Source organism: Rana temporaria, chromosome 9 (genome assembly GCF_905171775.1).
Source record: "Rana temporaria chromosome 9, aRanTem1.1, whole genome shotgun sequence".
NCBI classification, from domain to species: Eukaryota; Metazoa; Chordata; class Amphibia; order Anura; family Ranidae; genus Rana; species Rana temporaria.
The window spans coordinates 138,433,519-138,459,939 of record NC_053497.1 but is presented as its reverse complement, the minus strand read 5'-3'; the positions used below and the strand labels follow the sequence as shown (position 1 = coordinate 138,459,939).

The 26,421-nt window shown below is 46.4% G+C and overlaps 1 protein-coding gene across 1 annotated transcript in view; it reads right to left on the bottom strand.

The window, feature by feature from the left end:
- ASS1 (argininosuccinate synthase 1) overlaps nucleotides 1-26,421 on the bottom strand; it is a 159,979-nt gene that overhangs the window by 29,734 nt on the left and 103,824 nt on the right. Inside the window, exon 12 of the mRNA XM_040324650.1 lies at nucleotides 20,066-20,130. Coding sequence (XP_040180584.1) covers nucleotides 20,066-20,130 — 65 coding nt within the window. The remainder of the gene's footprint in view (nucleotides 1-20,065; nucleotides 20,131-26,421) is intronic.

Below are 26,421 nucleotides of genomic sequence, written 5' to 3'. Positions count from 1 at the left end.
AATCCTGCAGACTCTGATGTAAAGGGGAACTCTGATGTGGGGGGCAGAGACCACCTTCCGTAGAGTAAATACACTAAGGTAAGGGGGGTCACTAATATAGGAGGGGGAACCTTTATATCAGTGCTCCCTTACATTTTTGCATTCACTCCCCCCTTACATCAGCAACCCCCCGCACTCGTGGGGGACCGTATCTTCTCTGTGATTTCCGCAAACTGGGCATGGGCAGTTCTAACCCGTCACACTCCACAATTTTTTACTGGGGTTGCTGGGCAGCCGGTGGGGCCCCCCAGGCAAGTGGGGCCCCCGGGCAACTTCCCAGCGTGCCCAATAGAAAAGATGGCCCTGCTCATGGGGCCCCTGGGCAATAGAAGATTATGGGGCCGCCGTGCTTACAGATGGTCACCACCCCAAGAGGCAGTGCAGAAGCGGGGCAGCTAAAATCTCAGGATTTTCACATCAAAAGCATGTCGGTATCGGACATATCAGGGACAGATGTAAATAAACACAGATTTTTACATACTGTCCCTAGTTTACTGAGCCTGGCAACCCTGATGGGGCCCCCTAGTGGCATGGGGCCCTCGGGCATTGCCCGAGTGCCTGAATGATCAGTCCGCCCCTGGGCGTGGCTTACTGTGACATGTCACTGATCACTGCTCCTGATGAGAGGGAGCAGACAATCAGTGTTGTGTCACTAGGCAGAACAGGGAGATGCCTTGTTTACAAAGGCATTCCCCCATTCTGCCATTCCGTGACCCGATCGCAGAACACCGGTAGACATCAAGTCCGCGGATCCCGTGGGCATGGGCACAGAGACCGTGGCAGGCGCACGCCTGCTGGGTGGCAGATTTAAAGCAACATATATACAGTATGATGCTTTGCCTGCCCGTGCCATTCTGCCGACGTATAAGTGCGTGAGGCTGTGGGCAAGCAGTTAATGGGTTGAGGTCAGGCCAGTCAAGTTCCTCCATCCCAAACTCGCTCAACCATGTCTTTATGGACCTTGCTTTGTGCACTGGTGCCCAGTCATGTTGGAACAGGAAGGGGCCGTCCCCAAACTGTTACCACATAGTTGGGAGCATGAAATTGTCCAAAATGTCTTGGTATGCTGATGCCTTAAGAGTTCATTTCACTGGAACTGAGGGGCCAAGCCCAACCCCTAAAAAACAACCCCACACCATAATCCCCCCTTCACCAAATGATTTGGACCAGTACACAAAGCAAGGTCCATAAAGATATGAATGAGCTAGTATGGGGTGGAGGAACTTGACTGGCCTGTACAGAGTCCTGGCCTCAACCCGATAGAACACCTTTGGGATGAATTAGAGCGGAGAATGCAAGCCAAAGCTTCTTGTCCAACATCAGTGCCTGACCTCACAAATGTGCTTCTGGAAGAATGGTCAAACATTCCCATAGACACACTCCTAAACCTTGTGGACGGCCTTCCCAGAAGAGTTGAAGCTGTTATAGCTGCAAAGGGTGGGCCAACTCAACAATGAACCCTACGGACGCCATTAAAGTTCATATGTGTGTAAAGGCAGGTGTCCCAATACTTTTGGTAATATAGTGAATAACATATAGGGGTTTATTTTCTAAAACTGGAGAGTGCAAAATCTGGTGCAGCTCTGCAGAGAAACCAATCAGCTTCTGTCAAATGGTCATGCTGTAAAACTGGCATTCAATCAACACCTGCAGCCAATGGCTGCATCACTGATCTGTGTATTCTAAAGTGGGGGGGGGGGGGGGGTATTTCCCGATATCAGAATAAAATAATGCAGTATATTTTTTATTTAATCCGCCCGTTGAACAAAAAAAACTCTGTGTGTGTACCCTGCTTTAGTCTTACAGGAATGAGAAGTGTTAGGGTTAGTGGGAGGAATAGTGTTAAGGTTACAGGAAGGGTTATTCTTAGGATTACAGGGAGGGACAGTATTTGGGTCCTTTCACACAGTGCAGCTTTTCTCCATTCAGTAGGGGAACCAAGAGCAGGTCCCTCACTGAATTGGAGCTAAATGAGATGGATGTCAGTTTCAGTAAGTGTTCACATTTGCACGTTGGACTCGTCATGCCTCTATGGGTGGCCAGATGTATACAGACTTGTGTACATTTACATCAACCTACCTCCAATCCATCACATTTAGGCCAGGAACAATGGAAAAGGATGCAGTCCTTTTCCGTTTGTTTTTTGGGACTTGGATGGACTCAGAGGTAGTCCGTTTACATCAACCTGCCCATAGACCCACATGCAGGCCCGGATTTACTTCCTTTGCTGCCCCAAGGCCGGGTCCTTCAAAGCCCCCCCCCCCCCTACCAAAAAAATAAAATAAAATTACTTGCGATTTGCAGCGGTGGTGGGGGGATGGGATCAATGGCAAGGGTGGTGGTTGAGGGGTGGGATCAGTGGTAGGGGGGATTAAATGGGATAAGTGGCAGAGGTGGTGGGGGGGAATAGGATCAGTGATAAGGGTGGTGGTTGGGGGCATTGGATGAAATGAGTGGCAGCGGTGGGGGGAGGATGGGATCAGTGGTGAGGGTGGAGGTTGGGGAAGATGGGATGGGATGAGTGGTAGTGGTGGGGGGGTGGGATCAGTGGCAGGAATGGTGGTTGCTGGATGGGATCAGTGGTGGTGGTGTGGGGGGGGGGGGGGTATGAGTGGTGGGGGTGTTCTCAGTGGTACTAGTGGCGGTGTGGGTGTATCAGTCTCACTAGTGGTGGTGTGGGGGGGGGGGAAATCATTGGCAGTAATGGTGGTGGGGGGTATCAGTGGCAGTAATGGTGGTGAAGGTCTATCAGAGGCAGTAATGGTGGTGGGGGGTATCAGTGGCAGTAATGGTGGTGGGGGGTGTCAGTGGCAGTAATGGTGGTGAAGGTCTATCAGAGGCAGTAATGGTGGTGGGGGGTATTAGTGGCAGTAATGGTGGTGGGGGGTATCAGTGGCAGTAATGGTGGTGGTGGGGGGTATCAGTGGCAGTAATGGTGGTGGGGGGTATCAGTGGCAGTAATGGTGGTGGGGGGTGTCAGTGGCAGTAATGGTGGTGAAGGTCTATCAGAGGCAGTAATGGTGGTGGGGGGTATTAGTGGCAGTAATGGTGGTGGGGGGTATCAGTGGCAGTAATGGTGGTGGTGGGGGGTATCAGTGGCAGTAATGGTGGTGGTGGGGGGTAACATGTAGCTTCCAATCAGGTCTGCCTGAAAAATGGACAAACAGACCTCTTCAGAAAGCTTGTGTGAAGGGGTTACACTAAAGAACAGTGTTTGGGGTTGCAGGGAGGGACAGTGCAAGCGTACAATGCGGGACAATGACAGAGTTGCAGGGGGTTGCGCAAGGAGGGACAGCGTCAGGGTTGCAAGGAGGGACAGCGTCAGGGTTGCAAGGAGGGACAGCGTCAGGGTTGCAAGGAGGGACAGCGTCAGGGTTGCAAGGAGGGACAGCGTCAGGGTTGCAAGGAGGGACAGCGTCAGGGTTGCAAGGAGGGACAGCGTCAGGGTTGCAAGGAGGGACAGCGTCAGGGTTGCAAGGAGGGACAGCGTCAGGGTTGCAAGAGGGACAGCGGCAGGGTTGCAGGGAAGGACAGCGGCAGGGTTGCAGGGAAGGACAGCGGCAGGGTTGCAGGGAAGGACAGCGGCATTGTTGCAGGGAAGGACAGCGGCAGGGTTTCAGGGAAGGACAGCGGCAGGGTTGCAGGGAAGGACAGCGGCAGGGTTGCAGGGAAGGACAGCGGCAGGGTTGCAGGGAAGGACAGCGGCAGGGTTGCAGGGAAGGACAGCGGCAGGGTTGCAGGGAAGGACAGCGGCAGGGTTGCAGGGAAGGACAGCGTCAGGGTCCTATGGTAAGACATTTTCCTTCCTGTTGTAACCTATCCCTTCTCCCTCCATTTGTTGGGGTGCTGCCTATACGATCGGCTGTGTGGGGATGTCATGGATCGGGAAGATGTAGTAAAATGCCTCGTTGGCTCAACCAATGAAATTCTCTCCCTGACTTAGATAAATGATACCTGGCTGCTATTGCCAGGAAACCTTTTCTTTGCTTTGCCTCCCAGGGAATGATTTATGGCGTCGCTTTACATTTCCCTGACACGGGTGGCATAGTATAACAAGGCGAGGCAGCAGTGGATTCTGGGAAAAGTGATTAAGTTATCACAACAACATGAAAAAATAATATCTGTGTTATTTGTCAACATTTTTTCTTTTCCATATATAAGTTTCTTTTCAGGCTCACAGCGGGCTGCGGAGAAAAGGGGGGGGGGGGGAGACGTATTTTTATATTTTCAATGCTGTGACAGCTGTCTGCGGTGAGAAAGCAGCAGGCTGTATATGCCGACAGAACCATGGCGAGGACGGGAGACCGATATCTCCCACACAGCCGCCATTAGAGGATCTCTATTACCATGGCCTGCGCCGTTCCTCCATGGAGGGTGAGGAGCTAAGGAGGAACATGACATGTAGTATGTGCATTAAAGGGGACCTGTATACATAGGCTGCCTGTCATGCTGATCCAGTGGCTTCAATGCTTTCTACACCTGTGTGGGGTGAGTGATTGTACACAGCAATCTGTATGGGCAAGTACATCCGTATGCGTGAGTCTCAATACAGGAAGTGTGTTGGGACTACTGAACACCCCCCCCCCCCATAACTATATTTGAGATAACACTGCAGAGAGCACTGAAACCTACAAGCTTACTGGATTTCTGGCAGGTCAACTGTTATTTTTTTGTACAGGCAGGCCATACCAGCCCCAAAAGCAATTAGACAAATTAAGGGGCCACACAACACGGTGCTGTGGGCTTTCAGGGACTTTATCCAAGAGGTGACATATCAATTCCACCTCGGGTCACTTTTCTGAGGGGCAGTAGTGATGATCCCTAGAGTAAATGAGCCCTTAGACACATATTTATTACTAATATTAAAGTGATTGTAAAGCTTCGATTTAAAAAAATAAATAAATAAATAAAATAAAAATCACAAACATTACCTCCACTGTGCATTTCGTTTTGCACAGAGTGACCCCGATTCTTCTTCTTCTGGGGTCCTCCAGCGGCTCTATCAGCTCCTCCCCGCATTGTATAACCCCCTAGGAGAAGCGCTTTCCCGGGGGTTACCTTGCAGGCACACTCCCGAGTCCAGCATTTTGTGTCCATAGACAACGAATGTAGGACTTGGCTATCAATCTATCCAATCAAGAGCCGAGAACCACCGGGCAGAGAGGTAGCGCGTTTTCGTTGAGGCGTTTACTGTCAGAAGTTTTTTCAAAATACGAGGAGTTTACCCCTTTAGTTGATCCTTCACATAAGTGTTACTAAATCCACAACAGTAAAATCTGTCTGTATATGCAGAATAGCATGCTTGTTAATCTCACTGTGGAACTTAAGGAATCCTCTGCATTGTGTAAAAAGGCTTTTTTTTCTTGTATGCACAGATCCTCCCCTCCTGCACTATCTATCTGGGGAAGGCCACCTGGCACAGGCAGGGTAGCCATCCTGCACATGCTCAGTTGTTTCTTTTATGCTGGAGAGAACATTTACTTGTTGATCAGAGCTAGCCAGGTCACATGATATTGACATCACACATGTGGGCGTGTATGCAGGCTGTAGTGGAAATCTTCCTCTACCTGAACTATCAGCACTGCAGAAACTGTGCAGTTTATCATGTAACCGTGGTATACAGATCGTCCAAAAAGGTATATAGTGGCAATATTTTAATGTAAAAAGAAGATTTATGAACACTATGGGCACTGTGGGGGGACGGACAGATGAACTATTTTCATATTACTGGGTTTAGTAACACTTTAAATATTTCAGGGAAAGGTTTTTTCCTGAAGGTCAGGTCCTCTAAATACATTGATCAGTCATATTATGATGACCATGAGGTGATCTTCCTTTTGCAGCCAAAACAGCCCTGAACCATAGAGGCATGGACTCCACTAGACCTCTGAAGGTATGCGGTCATACCTCCCAACTGGCACGGATTGTGCGGGACTTGGTGCAATGACAACAGGTTCCCGCATTCCCTTGAGAGGTTATTTTCCCGCATTATGGGAAAGAAGAGTCCCCCCCCCCCCACGCCCAACACAACACTGCAGCAGGGAGGAAAGAGGAGGAACCGTGAACATTCGGAGGAAGTGTAACAAAGACAGGTAACCCCCCGTCTCCCCGCTATTCTACTGTAAATGCACGCCCGGCGGCAACCCCCCCCCCGGTCAACAACACTTATTATTGTAAGATTGTTCTCTCGCGTCCCACGGTAGCACCCTACCCCCCCCCCCGCTCAAAATGGGTCACAGGAGTGCAAAACCAATTGCACTCCTGTGACCCAGAGGAAAAGCTCAGGCTGGACTTCTCCTTTAAGTACTGTAAGTTGTGAGGTGCGGCCTCCACGGATCAAACTCGTTTTTCCAGCACATCTGAAGCCTCGTACACACGACCGAGGAACTCGACGGGCGAAACACATCGTTTTCCTCGTCGAGTTCCTTGTTAGGCTGTCGAGGATCTCGACAAGGCAAGTTTCTCCATTCCCGTCGAGGAAATAGAGAACTTGTTCTCTTTTTGGCTCGTCAAGTTTCTCGACGAAAATGTACACACGGTTTCCTCGGCAAAAAAATATCTCCCAGCAAGTTTCTTGCTGGTTTTTGCCGAGAAACTCGTGTGTACAAGGCTTTAGAGTTTCTCAATTGGATTGAGATCTGGAGCCCAAGTCAACACCTTGAATTCGTTGTGTTCCTCAAACCATTCTTGAGCCATTTTTATGCAAAAAAAAAAATGCTTCTGCTCAAAGAAGCTAAAAAAAAAGCTTGAAAGAAGCTCAATAAAAATGTGCACAAGAGAACAAAAAAGCACAAGCTTCTTCAAGCTGAAATAAAAGCTCAAATGTCTGTAAAAGCAGATTTTTTGGGAGCTGCAGTGTGCATGAGCCTTATCTTAATTAATGTGATTTGGACTTACAAGAACATTACCCAGGTATTCCCTGAAGTTGCCTCGTTCGCTATAATCTTTTTATACGGACCATAGACTGAAGGACTTATGAATAAATGGTTGTGGAACGAATCATCTGAGTTTCCATTATTTTTTATGGGGAAATTTGTTTTGATATACAAGTGCTTTGGATTACAAGCACGTTTCCGAACGAATTATGCTTGCAATCCAAGGTTTTATTGTAACTCTGAAATTTTAATACAGAAAATCCTACTGGAAATCTCTTGGCTTCATCATTTAACCGTTTGCCGACCAACACCGGTGGGTTGGCTCGGCTTGCAAATTGCTGTAAGTGTATGTCGGGTTCGTACACTGATTTGTGGGCAGGACGCGCGCACTCCCATTGGCCAGCGGGGGAGCCAGAGTGTGGGTCTGGCGGACTCTATGTCTGCTGGCCACCCGCGATTGTTTCCCGCAGTGACAGAATGGGGATCTGCCTGTGTAAACAAGACAGATCTCCGTTCTGACAGGGGAGATCACACAGATCCTGTCCTTTTGCTATGCAGTCCCAGTGAGCCCCATACAGTTAGAATACACGGTGAGGGAAGTGGAACACAGTTAACCCTTTGATCGTTAACCCCTTCCCTGCCAGTGTCATTAGTACAATAACAGTGCATATTTTTAGCACGGATTACTGTAATAATGTCATTAGTTTCCCAAAATAGTGTCAAAAATGTCTGTTAGGTGTCCGATTTGTCCGCCGCAATGTCGTCGTCCCGCTAAAATTCCCTGATCGCCGCCATTACTAGTAAAAAAGAAATAATAAAAATGCCATAAATCTATCCCCCCCATTTTGTAGACGCTATAACTTTTGCACAAACCAATCAATATACGCTTATTGGGATTTATTTTTTACCAAAAATATGTAGCAGAATACAAACTGGCCTAAATTGGTGAATAAATTAGTTTTTTTTTTTTTAATGTTTTATAGCAGAAAGTACATTTTTTTTATTTTCAAAATTGTCGCTCTTATTTTGTTTATAGCACAAAAAAAAAAAAAAGCCGAGGTGATCAAATGCCACCAAAAGAAAGTTCTATTTGTTGGGGAAAAAAAGGACATAAATTTTGTTTGGGTACAGCGTCGCCCGACCGCGCAATTGTCAGTTAAAGCGACGCAGTGCCGTATAGCAAAAAATGGCCTGGTCAGGAAGGAGCTTAAGTGGTTAATGTTGGCCATGTGTATTAACCACTTAAGACCCGGACCAAAATGCAGCTAAAGGACCCGACCAGGTTTTGCGATTCAGCACTGCGTCGCTTTAACAGACAATTGCGCGGTCGTGCGACGTGGCTCCCAAACAAAATTGGCGTCCTTTTTTTCCCACATATAGAGCTTTCTTTTGGTGGTATTTGATCACCTCTGTGGTTTTTATTGTTTGCGCTATAAACAAAAATAGAGCGACAATTTTGAAATAAATTCAATATTTTTTACTTTTTGCTATAATAAATATCCCCCAAAAATATATAAAAAAAGTTTTTTTCCCTCAGTTTAGGCCGATACGTATTCTACCTATTTTTGGTAAAAAAAAAAAAAATCGCAATAAGCGTTTATCGATTGGTTTGCACAAAATTTATAGCGTTGATAAAAATGCAATAAAACTATCCCCTTTTTTGTAAATTTTTTTTTTTTTACTACTTATGGCGGCGATCAGCGATTTTTTTTGTGACTGCGACATTAGACACATTTTTGGGACCATTGTAATTTTCACAGCAAAAAATGCATTTAAAATGCATTGTTTACTGTGAAAATGACAGTTGCAGTTTGGGAGTTAACCACAGGGGGCGCTGATGGGGTTATGTGCGACCTCATGTGTGTTTACAACTGTAGGGGGGTGTGGCTGTAGGTGTGACGTCATCGATTGTGTGTCCCTATAAAAGGGAACACACGATCGATGACGCCGCCACAGTGAAGAACGGGAAAGCCGTGTTTACACACAGCTCTCCCCGTTCTTCAGCTCCGGGGACCGATCGCGGGACTCCAGCGGCGATCGGGTCCGCGGGTCCCACGGCTGGACAATAGCACATAGCCCAGCCGTGCCATTCTGCCGACGTAAATGTGCAGGAGGCGGTCCTTAAGTGGTTAATCCAATCTTTCGACGAGACGACCGCTTGATGCCCTCCATCAAATCTGCCATTTTTCAAATAATTTTTCACTACTATTTCTATTGCTTTCAACTCTTTTTATGGGATCAAAGCCAATGATGAAAAGCATTTTCAAATTGATCATGTAGTGTATTGCGCAAACAGTTCTTAAACAATCACTTTTTTAAGACTTTGATTTACCGTATATACTCGAGTATAAGCCGACCCGAATATAAGCCGAGGCACCTAATTTTACCACAAAAAAACTGTGAAAACGTATTGACTCGAGTATAAGACTAGGGTGTCCATGTGCATGCCTAACTGTTTCCATGTCTCACTGTGTCCATGCCTCACTGTGTCCATGCCTCACTGTGTCCATGCCTCACTGCGTCCATGCCTCACTGCGTCCATGCCTCACTGCGTCCATGCCTCACTGCGTCCATGCCTCACTGCGTCCATGCCTCACTGCGTCCATGCCTCACTGCGTCCATGCCTCAATATGTCTCACTGTGTCCATGCCTCACTGTGCCCATGACTAGACTGACGTTTAACATGGGAGTCTATGGAAGGGGTGCCCGGCTTTGAAAAACCCCCAGCTGTAGGTCCTCCAGACAAACTTTGCACACTTGTAGAGGAGTAGAGGAGAAATGGGGCTACACGTGTGCCAAGCTCCGAGTCCAGGGGACCTACAACCGGCCGGTACCGGGTCCCCAAATTCACCAGAGAAATTAACATTCAACATGGAAGTCTATGGAAGGGGTGCCCGGCTTTGAAAAATCGGTGCTCCCTGGACGTAGGTCCCCCGGACAAAGGGATTTTTAATACAGCTTACCTGTAAAATCCTTTTCTTGGAGTACATCACGGGACACAGAGCAGCATATTCATTACTATGTGGGTTATATGGAGTACCTTCAGGTGATGGACACTGGCAATCTCAAACAGGAAGTGCCCCTCCCTATATAACCCCCTCCCATAGGAGGAGTACCTCAGTTTTGTAGCAAGCAGTATGCCTCCCAAAATGGTCCCCACAAGAGGGGTGGGAGCTCTGTGTCCCGTGATGTACTCCAAGAAAAGGATTTTACAGGTAAGCTGTATTAAAAATCCCTTTTTCTTTCTCGTACATCACGGGACACAGAGCAGCATATTCATTACTATGTGGGATGTCCTAAAGCAATGCTTTACTGAGGGGAGGGAGAAATCTTCCCAAGACACAGGATTTAATTCAGAGATACTCTCAAATAATAATAAATCCAACTTAGTTGAGAAAATTAAATTTAAACTTAAATTTTAACTCAAGGGTGTCCCCGATTCTGAGGGTCTTAAATCGCAGCCCGCAGCACTGCCTGCCCAAAGGCTGTATCTGTATTCCTTCTTACGTCCAACTGGTAAAATTTTGTAAACGTGTGGACTGAAGACCAGGTTGCCGCCTTGCATACTTGAGCCATAGAGATCTGATGGTGTGCTGCCCAGGAGGCGCCCATGGCCCTGGTAGAATGGGCCTTTACTGACAACGGAGGAGGCAACCTCTTCAAGCCGTAGGCCTGAATAATTAACTGTTTAATCCATCTCGAAATGGTGGATTTTGCAGCTGCCTGCCCCTTCTTGGGCCCATCTGGCAAAATGAATAACACATCTGTTTTCCGAATCTTCTCTGTAGCTTTAAGATAGGCCTTCATGGCCCTGACAATATCCAAGGTATGCAGCAACCCTTCCTTTCTGGAAGTGGGCTTTGGAAAAAAGGATGGTAATACCAAATCCTGGTTCAGGTGAAAACTGGATATAACCTTTGGTAAAAAGGAAGGATGAGGACGGAGAACCACCTTGTCCTTATGCAGAATAAGATATGGCTTCTTACAAGATAAGGCTGCCAACTCTGACACTCTTCTGGCGGAAACTATGGCGACCAGAAATACCAACTTCCTTGTTAGTAAAACCAAAGGAACTTCAGCCAACGGCTCAAAGGGTTGTTTCTGTAGAGTTGACAGAACAAGATTCAAGTCCCACGGACAAAGTGGTGACTTAACCGGAGGATTAATACGCAAGACCCCCTGAATGAAGGTCTTAACCAGCGAGTGGGTGGCCAGCGGCCTCTGAAACCACACTGACAAAGCTGAAATCTGTCCCTTGATTGTGCTTAATGCCAATCCTTTATCCACTCCTAGCTGGAGAAAACTTAATACTCTATCAATGGTATATTTGCGGGAAAGCCATTTCTTGGACTCGCACCAGCCTACATAGGCCCTCCAAACCCTGTAATAAATTACTCTGGAGACTGGCTTTCTAGCCTTAATCAGGGTAGAGATTACTTGTCTAGATAGACCTCTACCCCTAAGAATCAGGGATTCAGCCGCCAGGCCGTCAAATTTAGACGCCGTAATGCAGGGTGGAGGATCGGGCCTTGTGAGAGTAGGTCTGGTCGTAGAGGAAGCGTCCAAGGGTCTCCCACTGACATCTTTAGGATTAGTGAGTACCATGCCCTTCTGGGCCATGCTGGAGCTATCAGAATGACTGGCTTGTGCTCCACCCTGATCCTGCGCAACAGGCGGGGTAGTAACTGGAGCGGAGGGAAGGCATATAGAAGATTGAACTGATGCCAAGGGTAAACTAACGCATCGGTCCCGCAGGCCATAGGGTCCCGAGTCCGGGACATGAACCTGTCTAGTTTCTTGTTGAGCCTTGATGCCATGATATCCACGTCCGGCATTCCCCACTTCTGGCAAATTATCTGAAATATTTGCGGATGCAGAGACCATTCCCCTGGCGACAGAGTCTGACGACTCAAGAAGTCCGCCTGCAGGTTGTCCACCCCGGGAATGAATATTGCCGATATGCAGGGCACATGATTCTCTGCCCATAGGAAAATTAAGCTCACTTCTCTCTGAGCTGCTTGACTCTTGGTTCCCCCTTGGTGATTTATATATGCCACCGCCGTGGCATTGTCTGACTGTATCCTCACCGGGAACCCCTGTAATTTGGAGGTCCAAGCCCTGAGGGCTAGCCGAGCAGCTCTGAGCTCCAAGATATTGATGGGCAATTGACTCTCCTCCTGTGCCCACGTACCTTGGTGAGTGCACCCATCCAAGATCGCTCCCCAGCCCTTCAGGCTGGCATCTGTGGTCACTATCTTCCATGTCACGGGGCTGAAAGATTTTCCCTTCAGTAGATTCTGAGGGTCTAACCACCAACACAGACTCTGCCGGACCCTTGATGAGAGTGGCAACGGAAATTCCAAGGCCTGTGGCCTCTTGCTCCATGCTGACAGAATGGCTGCCTGCAGGACACGAGTGTGACTTTGAGCGTATGGCACCGCTTCGAAGGTGGCCACTAGCTTGCCTAGTAATCGCATGCATAGGCGAATCGTTGGTTCTCTCTTGCTTAGAACCAGATGTATCAATTCTTTGATAGCCTCGACCTTTATTCGAGGCAGGAACACCCTTTGTTGTTCCGTGTCTAATGACATGCCGAGATATTCCAACCTCTTTGTGGGTTGGAAAGCTGATTTTTCTCGGTTTAGGACCCAACCGAACCTCTCTAGGTATCGAACCGTGAGAGCCACTGCTCGCTCCAGGCCAGGAGATGAATGATCTATGATTAGAAGGTCGTCCAGGTATGCTAGGACAATGATCCCCTGGATTCTTAGGTTGGCTAGAATTGGAGCTAGGACCTTGGTGAATACTCGAGGAGCCGTAGCCAACCCGAAAGGGAGTGCCACAAATTGAAAATGACGCCGAGCCACTGTGAAGCGTAGAAACCTTTGATGTGGCTGAAAAATTGGCACATGAAGGTAAGCATCCTTTATGTCTATGGAGGCCAGAAAGTCGTCTTTCTGAAGTGCGGCGGCTGCCGATCGCACGGATTCCATCCGGAACGAGCGTACTTTTAAGTACGCATTTAATCCCTTTAAGTCCAAGATTGGCCTGACATCGCCGTTGGGCTTTGGGATGATGAACAGATTGGAGTAGAACCCTAGCCCCTGTTCCTGGGCTGGTACCTCTACTATCACGCCTTGGTAAAGCAAATGATTTAATGCCGCCATTAAGGCGGCCTTCTTTGTCGGCTCGACTGGCACTCTCGACTCCTGATAATGAGGTGGAGGGATTCTTAGAAATTCTAATTTGTAGCCTGTGGCCACGGAAGACCGGACCCACTTGTCGGGAATGTCGGTCTCCCAAATTTCTGAAAAAAGACGCAGCCTTCCCCCCACCTTCGTGGGTGGGGGCGTCCCTTCATGAGGCAGACTTAGGGGCTGTCTTTGCTGGTTTACGATACCACTGCTTCTTGCCTCCAAAGGCTTGTCCTGGTGGCTTATTGTTAAAGTATGATCTCGCAGGAGGCCGTCGATACTGCCTGGAATTGGCGGGCCCCTGAGCAGGGGGAAGCTGCCGTTTGAACGCAGGTCCCCGGACCTTCTTTTTTACTGGTAGAAGTGTACTTTTGCCACTTGAAATAGTCTGAATGTATTTATCCAGATCTTCTCCGAAGAGTCGTTCTCCATGGAAGGGAAACCCTGCCAGGAGCTTTTTGCATGGGGGCTCAGCCTCCCAGTTCTTTAACCATAAGAGCCTTCTCATATGTACTAAAAATAGTGACAGACGAGACGCTTGCTGGATGGAATCCCTTATAGCATCCACCGCGAAGCACATGGCTCTAGGAATATCAGATAATTCTTCCGCCTGTTGGGCCGGAATAACCTTAAGCATTTATCTTGTCTGGTCTGTTAGTGCCTGACAAACTCCAATAGCAGCCACCGCTGGCTGTATTACTGCACTCGCCGTAGTAAAGGATGCTTTTAAAAGCGTCTCCAAACGCTTATCAACCGGTTCTTTAAACACTTGTATGTTTTCTACCGGGCAAGTCAAGGACTTATTTACACAGGAGATGGCGGCATCCACCACTGGGAGAGTCCACTTTTTGGCAAATTTTTCTTCCATAGGATAGACGACGGAAAATTTTTTAGGTGGTAAAAAGATTCTGTCTGGTCGTGCCCAATCCTGGAAGATTACTTCCTCTAAAAGAGGATGGACTGGAAAAACAGCGCTACTGCGAGGCGTTTTCAAAGAGCCTAAAGATGATACGGCCGGACCCTGAGGTTCCGGCAAAGGCAAATTAAACGCCAAGTGGACCATGTCTGTCAGAGAATGAACCCAGAAGCTTTCCGCTTGGGAGGCCGAGCAAGGCTCTTCATTAGCCGAACCCTCAACCTCTGAACCAATTTGGTCCCGGTCCAAATGATCCTCCTGCAACTCAAATCCCCCCGGGGAGAGAACCTCAGCATCTGAGGGTCCACACTCAGGCGACGGAGACCTAGTCCGCTTTTTACCCGGTGTAGATTTGGCTATCATAGCCGCCAATCTTTTCTCTAGCCCCTCCAAGGAGGCGGCTAGCATACTCTCTGTGATAAACACAGGGTTGGGTGGATCTGATGTAGCCTCAGCACCAGATCTCCCTAATGGCTTAACCAAGGTGCCCAATGGTGTAATAACCTGTGGGGAAAGTACCGGCATAGGCCGATCTGAACCGTCAGAATCTGAGGGGGGGCCCCTTTCTTTTGTACCCCCTGATCCTGAACCTTTGGAAGCCATGGTACAATACCGAGGTACCCCTGCTTACAACCCTTGATGGTTGTAGCTAGGAGAAAGAAATAGTACGGTTTTAGGGAACGGTATTAACAATTAACGTCCAAAAACCAAAACGGGAAGACCAGTATGTCTTTTTTTTCAAAAACCTTTTTTTTTTTTTTTTTTTTTTTTTTTATGAAAACATGCGGTCTTCCCTCAAAAAATTGCAAGTATCCATCTGCTGTATAAGGAATTTTTTAGGCTAGTAACCACACAGCTAGTTCTGTTCACCAGAACTGCAATACTTCCTTGCGCCACTGGGTGCCCTCAGCCGCACTGCAGCCGCTCTGCGTCCTCCTCCTTCAAGCTCAGCAAGCCACTGAGCTACACAGCATAGAGGAAGGGCCGCCCCTTCCTTTTATGAGACTAGATGTCCCGCCCCTCTTTCTCCACAACGGCGCGAATCATCACCCTGCGCCTATATTACAGGGCGCGCGCCCGCGCGCGCGCCCGTGTTGCGGAGGATGGGGCCACGCCGGAAGCGTCTGACATGCTGGAGGAGGACACCGCACGGCACCCAGACAGGTAAGGCCTCAGGTGAGTCACTGACCCCCCAGTCCTGGGAAAGCATAGCTAACACACAGCTCCTTTCCCAACCCAGCGCCCAGCAGACAATTTACAATGCAACACATATCTTTAGGAAGATCACACATGGGAGCCCATACATAGACCATCCTGTCTCTTTGATAGACATAGTGGCCCAAAAACTGCCAATGCAAGAGCATACTCAGGCACATCCCCCAAAGATCTCCCTAGAGAGCCTGCCGACGAACCAAGTCCCGCAGGCCCCCCCTTTCTTACCTGCTCCATGCCGCAGGACTTTGCATAGCAAGCGGTCCAATCTTCCCCCATCTCCGTGGGTGGCGTACTAGACCTTCAGGCCCTGGGGTCCTAAAAGGAACCCACTGTCCTGGGCCCATATAGCACCCTGGCAAACAGGTTACCTTAGGTACCGCAGAGGTTCTAAGTCCTGGGCCCAGGGTCCAGCTCTCTAAAAAGAGAAGCATTATGGGCAAAACCCCACGGTTTGGGGCCCGGGTACTGTCCACTTTGGCTCTGAGGCACCTTGGACAGATCCGGTTAGCCTGCCTTGATCCCAAGGATGTAGGAGACAAGCTATTCCATGACCAACACCTAAGACACTGGCGAAAAAACTGAGGTACTCCTCCTATGGGAGGGGGTTATATAGGGAGGGGCACTTCCTGTTTGAGATTGCCAGTGTCCATCACCTGAAGGTACTCCATATAACCCACATAGTAATGAATATGCTGCTCTGTGTCCCGTGATGTACGAGAAAGAAAACAGACAAAGCACACTTGTAGAGGAAGAGTGGGGCTATATGTGTGCTACATTGGAGTCCAGGGGACCTACAGCCGGCCGGTAGCGGGTCCCCAAAGTCCGGGAGATCAGGCGCAAAAAGGTAACTTGAGTATAAGGTGAGGGGGGCATTTTCAGCATGTGCTGAAAAACTCGGCTTATACTCAAGTATATACGGTACTTTTTCCACTACATTTTTCGATTTGAAAATGAATGCATGGATGAAAAGAATTTACTGTCTGTGTTGCTTATATCTGATTGGATTGGATTATCCATCCCATGAAAAAATGCTGCATGTATGGCCAGAATACGGGGCTTACCCAGAATCCTTCCCTACCTGTTTAGAGAAGAAAAAAAATAACTTTTCAGAAACTTCCAACTAACACGTTAAACGAAATCACGTTTCTTGTCTTTTCCTTACAGGGTTCATTAAAAAGATAAAGAAACCGAAGACAAAAAAAAATAAAAAGGGACAATTAAATCAGGAGAGAGAGAGAAAAAAAAAATCTTTTGTTCTTTTGGCGAAATTAAAAGCCCGAGCATGCAGCACTTCTTCCCTCCCACAGATTTAATTTACTTCACTTAATTAGCCCTCCTTCAGTGCAAAAACCATAATTTGATAATGAGGTTGTGAAAAGACATAATATGCATCAAATCTATTGCAATTTCAGCTGCCCTTGCGTTCCCAGAACACGGTCTATTGTTAGGGGAGCGGCAGCGAGCTCCATGAGACATGCTGTCACACAAATGCTGGCGAAACTAGCGGCACGCACACACCTGTGCGAGCGCCTTCTTCCCTCCTGCCCGGTTGGTACCTGTGGCTTGGGTTAACCCCTCTGCTGCCACGGTGCAGCAACTAGCCTTGTATAGAGAATAAGAAAACCAACACGAATGGAGGGAATTTAAGCCTTATTTAATAAAGCCGATGCAGAAATAACTAAATCATATCCTTGTGTTATATAGTATGCGTCCGCATTACACAGGCTACAGCGTACACTACAGCGTACACAAGGAAAATCTAATAACCAAGTGCAGTATTCCTTTGGAGTGAACACTTCAGTGTCCAAATGTATGGTGGAATACATATTAAGGGGCAGATCCACAAAGAGAGTACGCCGGCGTATCTACTGGTACGCCGGCGTATCTACTGATACGCCGGCGTACTTTCAAATTTCCCACGTCGTATCTTTGGTTTGAATCCTCAAACCAAGATACGACGGCATCTGGGTTAGATCCGACAGGCGTACAGCTTCGTACGCCTTCGGATCTTAGATGCAATACTTCGGCGTCCGCTGGGTGGAGTTCTCGTCGTTTGCCGCGTCGGGTATGCAAATTAGCTATTTCCGACGATCCACGAACGTACGCGCGGCCGTCGCATTCTCTTACGTCGTCTCTAGTCGGCTTTTTCCGGCGTACAGTTAAAGCTGCTGTTTTGCGGCATATAGTTAGACTTGCCATGTTAAGTATGGCCGTCGTTCCCGCGTTTAATTAGAATTTTGTTTTTGTTTGCGCAAGTCATCCGTGAATCGCGGGATGGACGTAATTTACGTCCAAGTCTAAACAATGACGTCCTTGCGACGTCATTTCGCACAATGCACGGCGGAAAATTTAGGGACGGCGCATGCGCAGTTCGTTCGGCGCAAAGACGCGCTTCATTTAAATGAAACACGCCCCCTACCCGCCCAACTTGAATTCTGCGCCGTTACGTCGCTTGAGATACACTATGCCGCAACTTACGGCGCAAAATCTTTATGGATTCGAACCAAAGCCAGGTAAGGTACGACGGCGTAGCGTATCTCAGATACGATGCGCCTGGGCAGATCTTTGTGGATCTGCCCCTAAGTGATTTATAACAGGTACAGTAAAACCTTGGTTTGAGAGTAACTTGGTTTGAGAGCGTTTTGCAAGACAAGCAAAATGTTTTAATACATTTGCCTTGATATACAAGTGATGTCTTGATATAAGAGTAGTGTCATGTCACAACTGAGTATAAAAAAGAAGAGAGGAGCCTCTAAGTGTAGCAAAATGGTTACATTTAATGAAGGTACAACATTTAACAACTTATTGCTACACATAAGTCGCGTACACGCGGTCGGAATTTCCGATGAAAAAAAGTCAGACAGAATTTTTTCATCGGATATTCCGACCGTGTGTATGCCCCATCTGACTTTTTCCATCGAAAATTCCGAAGGACTTAGAAAGAGAGCAATGTTCTCTTTTTTTCCGACGGAAAAAAATTCTATCGGAAATTCCGTTCGTCTGTATGGAATTCCGACGGAGAAAAAAACACGGAAACAATTTGACGCATTTTTCCAGGCTCATCGTAGTGTTGTACGTCACCGCGATTTTGTCGGTCGGAATTTGGTGTGTCCGTGTGTATGCAAGACAGCTTGAGCGGAATTCCGAGGGAAAAAAACCGGTCGTGTGTACGCAGCATTAGAGGTGCCTCTCTTCTCTTTTATACCATGTAAAAAAAATGCTTTGATATACAAGTGCTTTAGATTACAAGCATTTTTCTGGAACGAATTATGCTCACAAACCAAGGTTTTACTGTATTTACAGCGCCAACAATTTACACAGCCCTTTTCATATTCTACATGCACATAATTCGCTGCTCTCAAGGAGATTACAGCCCAAGATCCCTATTCCTCCCTCCTAGATTGTAAGCTTGAAGGAACAGGGCCCTCTAATTCATCCTGTATTGTATTGTAACTGTACTGCCTGCCCTCATGTTGTACACAGCTGTTGTACAACCGTTTTTCTTCTTCTTTTCTACTTCATAATAATAATTACATGACTTATATAGCGCCAACTTATATAGTGCCAAACTGTTGCCGCTATATAAGTCATGTAATTATTATTATTATTATTATGAAGACAAGGAAGAAGAAGAAGAAGAAGAATATACAGAGATGAGCCAGTGCATCTTCAGATGCTCTTTCAAACCTATGTGGATTGGCCATATGGGTTTGAAAGAACATCTGAAGATGCCCAAGCTCATCTCTATGCTATATGTGAGTTAGAGATCTTAGGTTGGAAGCCATCAGCTGTAATGGGCCAATCATATGAGGCTGAGGCTTGCCTCACCCCATAGCCGCATGTACACTATATTGCCAAAAGTATTGGGACGCCTGCCTTTACATGAACTTTAATGGCATCCCAGTCTTAGTCCGTAGGGTTCAGTATTGAGTTGGCCCACCCTTTGCAGCTCTAACAGCTTCAACTCTTCTGGGAAGGCAGTCCACAAGGTTTAGGAGTGTGTCTATGGGAATGTTTGACCATTCTTCCAGAAGAGCATTTGTAAGGTCAGACACTGATGTTGGATGAAAAAGATAAAAAAAGAGGGCGCACCAGCCTTGTGCATTATCCCAAAATAATTTATTAATAATTATTTTTTTTTTTTTTATAAAACTACTCACTGTGGAAAATGATTGCTTGTAAAAGCCACCTGTTTGTGGTAATCAGTACTGGAACCGACAGTCTCCAAATAGCAAGGGGGAAGACATCAGGACCACCGGCTGACGGATTTTGAAGGAGTACCTTCTTCCTCAGAGCCTCACTGATGTGGACGAGAAAGCCTGGCTCGCAGTCTCCTCTCTAATTCATTCCAAAGGTGTTCTATCGCCCTGTATTTGGCTTTATCTGTATTTGGCACCAGCTATCACAATGCCCAATCAGTGCCTGCAGCTGATTGGCTGCGGGCACTGTTCAGCCGTCAATTTTTGATCCAACTCCCTTGACAAAAATCAAAAGAGTAATCAAGCTTTTCAGTAGGGCCCCCTAGTGTTAGAATTTTGTCAGCTACCTCTGAATCGGCTTTGGTTCTAAGGGGACCTGTACACGGTACTGATGTTTGAAGATCAGTTTTCTTGGTAGAAATTCCTTGCATTTATTTTGCGCATAACACTCCCTGCTCAGAATACAAAGGTTCAGCAGGGAGCTGGTTGAACAAAAAGAAAAAGAAAAAAAAAAGACTTGCACAATTTTAGTAAATCGATTGTACAATCAATAGTGGTGTGTATGGACAAAGTTTAGATTTAGTGGAACTCAAGTTAGTCTAAGTGCAGGTCTTTCTTGTTACTTACCACGTGATTTCATGCCGATGTAACGGTTCTCAACAATGTCAATACGCCCAACGCCATGCTTTCCCCTGCAAAGACACCAAAGAGAGAGTCACTCACTGAGATCGATTTATCCTGGAGAACAGTGGATTTATTTACGTTATCACATGGGCTAGCCAGAGGGAGTCTATTCTTGCTTTGGTGCAATTATTTTAGATTTTTTTGTAATATACACACACACATACATAATACACACACACAAATATACACACGCACAAACACACACACATACACACGTACATAATACCCAAACACACGCACACAAAACACACACATACACACACACACACACACACACACACACACGTGCATCTCATAAAACTAGAATATCATCAAAACGTTAATTTCAGGAATTGTATTCAAAAAGTGAAACTTCTATTTTACACAGATGCTGTACCATACAGGGTGATATATTTCAAGCATTTCTTTCTTTTAATTTTGATGATTATGGCTTACAAAACCCAAAATTCAGTATCTCAGAAAATTTGAATATTACATAAGGCCCCTTTCATATGGGGCGGATCAGTAATGATCCGCCTCCGTAAGCTCAGCGGGGATCGCTCCGTTGATATGCCGCTGAGCCGGCGGATGACAGGGCGGTCCCCGCACACTGTGCAGGGACCGCCCAATCTTTTCTCCGCTCTCCCCTATTGCGAGATCGGATGAACACGGACCGTGCAAAATCTGATCTTTGCGGAGGCGGGTGATTACGGGTGTCAGCAGATGTTCATCCGCTGACACCCGTAATCTCATAGGGACCCATGTATGTCCCTTTTTCATCCGCAAACGGATGGATGAAAAAGCGGACATACGGTCCGCAGGTGTGAAAGGGGCCAAAGACAAATAAAAAAAAAAAAAAAAAAAGGAATTTTAATACAGAAATTTTGGCTTACTAAAAAACTATGTCCATGTAGTATCCACTAAATACTTGGTCGGGTCTCCTTTTGCATGAATTACTGCATCAATGCGGCGTGGCATGAAGGCGATCAGCTTGTGGCCCAGGTTGCTTTGATAGCAGCCTACAGCTCTTCTGCATTGTTGGGTCTGGTGTCTCACCTTCCTCTTGACAATACCCCACAGATTCTCTATGGGGTTTAGGTCAGGCGAGTTTACTGGCCAATCAAGCACAGTGATACCATGATGATTAAACAAGGTATTGGTATTTTTGGCAGTGTGGGCAGGTGACAAGTCCTGCTAGAAAATAAAATCAGCACCTCCATAAAGCTGGTCAGCAGAGGGAAGCATGAAGTGCTCTAGAATTTCCTGGTAGACGGCTGAGCTGACTATGGACTTGATAAAACACAGTGGACCAATACTGGCAGATGACATGGCTCCCCAAATCATTAGTGACTGTGAAAAAGTTTGCATTTAATTTGGAAATAAAGGTCCCAGAGTCTGGCGGAAGAGTGGAGAGGTACAGAATCCAAGTTGCATGAGGTCCGGTGTGAAGTTTCCACAGTCAGTGATGATTGTACATGAACATACTTTTCAGTAAGCCAAAATTTCCGTATTAAAATTCCTTTTTTTTTATTGGTCTTATGTAATATTAAAATTTTCTGAGATACTGAACTTTGGGTTTTCGCTATATGTAAGCCATAATCATCAAAATTAAAAGAAAGAAATGCTTGAAATATATCACTCTGTGTGTAACGCATCTATATAAAATATGAGTTTCACTATTTGAATCGAATTACGGTAAAACCTTGGATTGCAAGCATAATTCCTTCCAGATACACGCTTGTAATTCAAAGCACTTGTATATCAAAGCAAATTCCCCCATAAGAAATAATGAAAAACTCAAATGATTGGTTCCACAACCATTTATTCATAGGTCCTTCAGTTTATAGTCCATATAAAAAGATTATAGCAATGTGATGGGTTGTGTAACCATAAAGGGCCAGATCAGAGAGAGAGTACGCCGGCGTATCTACTGATACGCCGGCGTACTTTCAAATTACCCGCGTCGTATCTTTAGTTTGAATCCTCAAACCAAGATACGACGGCATCTGGGTTCGATCCGACAGGCGTACGGTTTCGTACGCCTTCGGATCTAAGATGCAATACTTCGGTGTCCGCTGGGTGGAGTTTGCATTGTTTTCCGCGTCGGGTATGCAAATGAGCTTTTTCCGACAATCCACAAACGTACGCACGGCCGTCGCATTCTCTTACGTCGTCTCTAGTTGGCTTTTTCCGGCGTATAGTTAAAGCTGCTATTTTGTGGCGTATAGATAGACTTGCCATGTTAAGTATGGCCATCGTTCCCGCGTCGAAATTTGATTTTTTTTTATTTTTTGCGCAAGTCGTCCGTGAATAGGGATGGACGTAAGTCACGTCTAAGTTAAAAAAATGACGTTGTTGCGACGTCATTTCGCGCAAAGCACAGCGGGAAATTTCGAAACGGAGCATGCGCAGTTCAATCGGCCCGGGGACGCGCTTCATTTAAATGAATCACGCCCCCTAATCGCCGATTTGAATTCCGCCGCCAGAAATACACTACGCCGCCGTAACTTACGTCGCAAAATCTTCCTGCATTCGACTTAAAGCCAGGTAAGATACGGCGGCGTAGCGCATCTCTGATACGCTGCGCCGATCCATTTCTATGTGGATCTGGCCCAAAATGTCCATCCACAAATGGAAGCCTCCACAAGGGGATTAGAGGCAAAATCCAGCAGGAGCTACAGAGTATAAAAAAAGAAGAGGTGCCTCTATGTGTAGCAATATGTTAATATGTTAACCTTCATTAAATGTAACCATATTGCTACACTTAGGCCCCATCTCAGCGGATTGTTTTCAGCGGATGGATCCCCTGGTGTGTATGCTCCAGCGGATCTTTATCCGCGGATATTTCCGAATTCCAGCAGATAAAAATTTGTTGACATGCCAACAAATCTATCCGCTGTAATCGGATCCCACGGATCGATCCGCTGGTCTGTACAGACTCACCGGATCGATCCGTCCGAGGGGATCCCCCGCATGTGTCGTAATGATTCGACGCATGCGTGGAATTCCTTATATGACTGCGTCGCGCACGTCGCCGCGTCATCGTCGCTGCGACGGGGCGACACGTCATCGCCAGAGGATTTCGGCGCGGATTTCGATTCGATGGTGAGTACACTCCATCGGATGGAAATCCGCGCAAATCCTCGAGAGGATTTATCCGCGGATACGGTCCGCTGGACCGTATCCGCGGATAAATCCTCTCGTGTGTATGGGGCCTTAGAGGCGCCTCTCTTCTCTTTTATACTCAGTTGTGACATGACGCTACTCTTGTATCAAGACATCGCTTGTATATCAAGTCAAAAGTTCTTAAAAAATGTTGCTTGTCTTGCAAAACGCTCTCAAACCAAGTTGTTCTCAAACCAAGGTTTTACTGTACTGAAATAAATTAACTTGTTGATGATATTCTAATTTCATAAGATGCACTTGTACTGTATAATATATATATATATATATATATATATATATATATATATATATATATATATATATATATATATATATATATATATATATATATATATATATATATATATATATATATATATATATACACACACACACACACACACACACACACACAGTCTTATACCAGCCCTACATTTTACAGTACAGTATTATACCAGCTCTACATTTTCTTTTGTGCCATGTGAATTCCATCAGCCCATTCTTGGGAGGAGCCGAGATTAGAGCAGAGTCACGCTACTAAAATCACAAGTGATTGGTAATCAAGCGATCAATTGCTACACAAGTGGAACAAATGGCTCCCTATGGTGCAAACTACACACGTAACATGTATAGCAATTAATCTCTCATGATCACACAATGATCCAATTGAGTGTGAGTGGGTGCTAGTGCATACTACTTGTTTAGCTTACACCATAGGAAGCCATTTGTTCCTCCTCCGCAACAAAAGATCGCTACTCTTATCCCTGCGCTGGTGGTTTTAGTAGTGCGATCGTACGACTAAAAATTACCTAAGTATCTGTAGCCTAAAGCCTAGTACACACAATGGGGCAGATTCACATAGAAATAGATCGGCGCAGCGTATCAGAGATACGCTACGCCGCTGTAACTTACTTTTGGCCGGTTCGAATCCTGGAAGAATTTGCGCCGTAAGTTACGGCGGCGTAGTGTATCTCTGGCGGCGGAATTCAAATCGGCGATTAGGGGGCGTGTTTCATTTAAATGAAGCGCGTCCCCGCACCGAAATGAACTGCGCATGCTCCGTTTCTAAATTTCCCGCCGTGCATTGCGCTAAATGACGTCGCAACGACGTCATTTTTTTTAACTAAGACGTGAATTACGTCCATCCCGATTCACGGACGACTTACGCAAAAAAAAAAATTCAAATTTCGACGCGGGAACGACAGCCATACTTAACATGGCAAGTCTAACTATACGCCGCAAAATAGCAGCTTTAACTATACGCCGGAAAAAGCCGACTAGAGACGATGTAAGAGAATGCGACGGCCGCTCGTACGTTCGTGGATCGTCGGAAATAGCTAATTTGCATACCCGACGCGGAAAACGACGTGAACGCCACCCAGTATTGCATCTTAGATCCGAAGGCGTACGAGGACGTACACCTGTCGGATCTAACCCAGATGCCGTTGTATCTTGGTTTGAGGATTCAAACCAAAGATACGACGCAGGTAATTGGAAAGTACGCTGGCGTATCAGTAGATACGCCGGCGTACTCTGTCTGTGAATCTGGCCCAATGAGATTATCAGACAAATGATTGTCCATTTTTTTCTGTATCGTACGGGAAAATTTTTTGTGTTTGTCTCTTCGGAAAATTTCAGACCAAAACGGTGTACAAACGATCGGATTATCATATGATCGCGTTGAAAGCAGTATTTTTTGTACGATATTCTGATTGTGTGTACGGAGCTTTGTTGCACTTCCTACATGTGCAAGAGTGCTCAGCCTAATAACATAGATTGTGGATGAGCCATGTTAACGCTACTATTTTATTTTATCGCATGAAAGTTTTTATCTAAACATGTTAAATTTACATAAAGGTTTTCGCATTTCATATTTTTTTAGGTCTTTTCAAGCTTAATGATTGATTACTCCTGCCTGCTTCTTGAAGAAGTTTCCAGAAAATAGAGTAGGAAGGTCAACCACTTAGCTATGAATATTTATTGGACCTCAGCCAATCCCTGGGAAGGTGCATCCAGAAGGAGGTTGGGGAGATAAATGTTTAGGAGGCCTTCTTGTCCTGGGGACTGCTGCCCCTGGGATGCAGCCTGTGTAGCTAAGAGCTGATGTTAGACCTCAGCATGTGCTTGGCTGAAGGCCTGAAGAAATCTGACTAAAAAGACATTTGTCGAAGGGCATCATATGTGGAGGCTGATCTGAAGAGGGATCCTTTTTTATTTCTTCCTCACTAAAGTGTGTCACGTGGAAGCTGGAATGGGTGACAGCTGTTTTTGGACATTGTGAGTAAGACCCTGATCTAGGATACCAGGTGTACATGGGGAATTACATGCTAGTGGTTGCTGTCAGGACTGGAACTGCTGAGTAACTGCCTATCCCTTTCTACCCCCTGCAAAGGGCTGCTTCTAGAGCAGGCGTGTCAAGTGCAATTTCATTGAGGGCCGCATCAGTATTATGGCTGCCCTCAAAGGGTCGATTCAATCTGTAAAGCCGTGTACACACGATCGGTTTATCCGATGAAAACAGTCCGATGGACTTTTTTCATCAGACAAACTGATCGTGTGCGGGCCCCATCGGTCTTTTTTCCATCGGTGTAAAAAAATAGAACATGTTTTAAATTTTTTCGATGGATAAAAAACTGATTGTAAATTCCGATCGTCTGTGTGGAACTCCATTGGAAAAAAATCCACGTATGCTCAGAATCAAGTCAACGCATGCTTGGAAGCATTGAACTTCATTTTTTTCGGCTCTTCGTAGTGTTTTACGTCGCCGCGTTTTGGCACGGTCGGAATTTCGTCTGATAGTGTGTATGCAAGACTGATGAAAGTCAGCTTCATTGGATATTCGACTAAAAAATCCATCGGATTCTACTCCATCAGAAATCTGATCGTGTGTACACGGCATTAGACTATATAAATTTATCCAGGGCTTTTTTTCTTGCAGAATAGGTGCAGGTACTCAAAACGGCACTAACAGCGAGAAGATCTTAAAAGGGGCAGTAAATACCAGGAGTGCTTTTTTTATGTAGTTCAGAGGTGCACTGTGTACAGAATGCAGAGCTCAGGGGCACGCTATGTACAGAGTGCAGGGCGCAGGGGCACACTGTGTACAGAGTGCAGGGCTCAGGGGCGCACTGTGTACAGAGTGCAGAGCTCAGGGG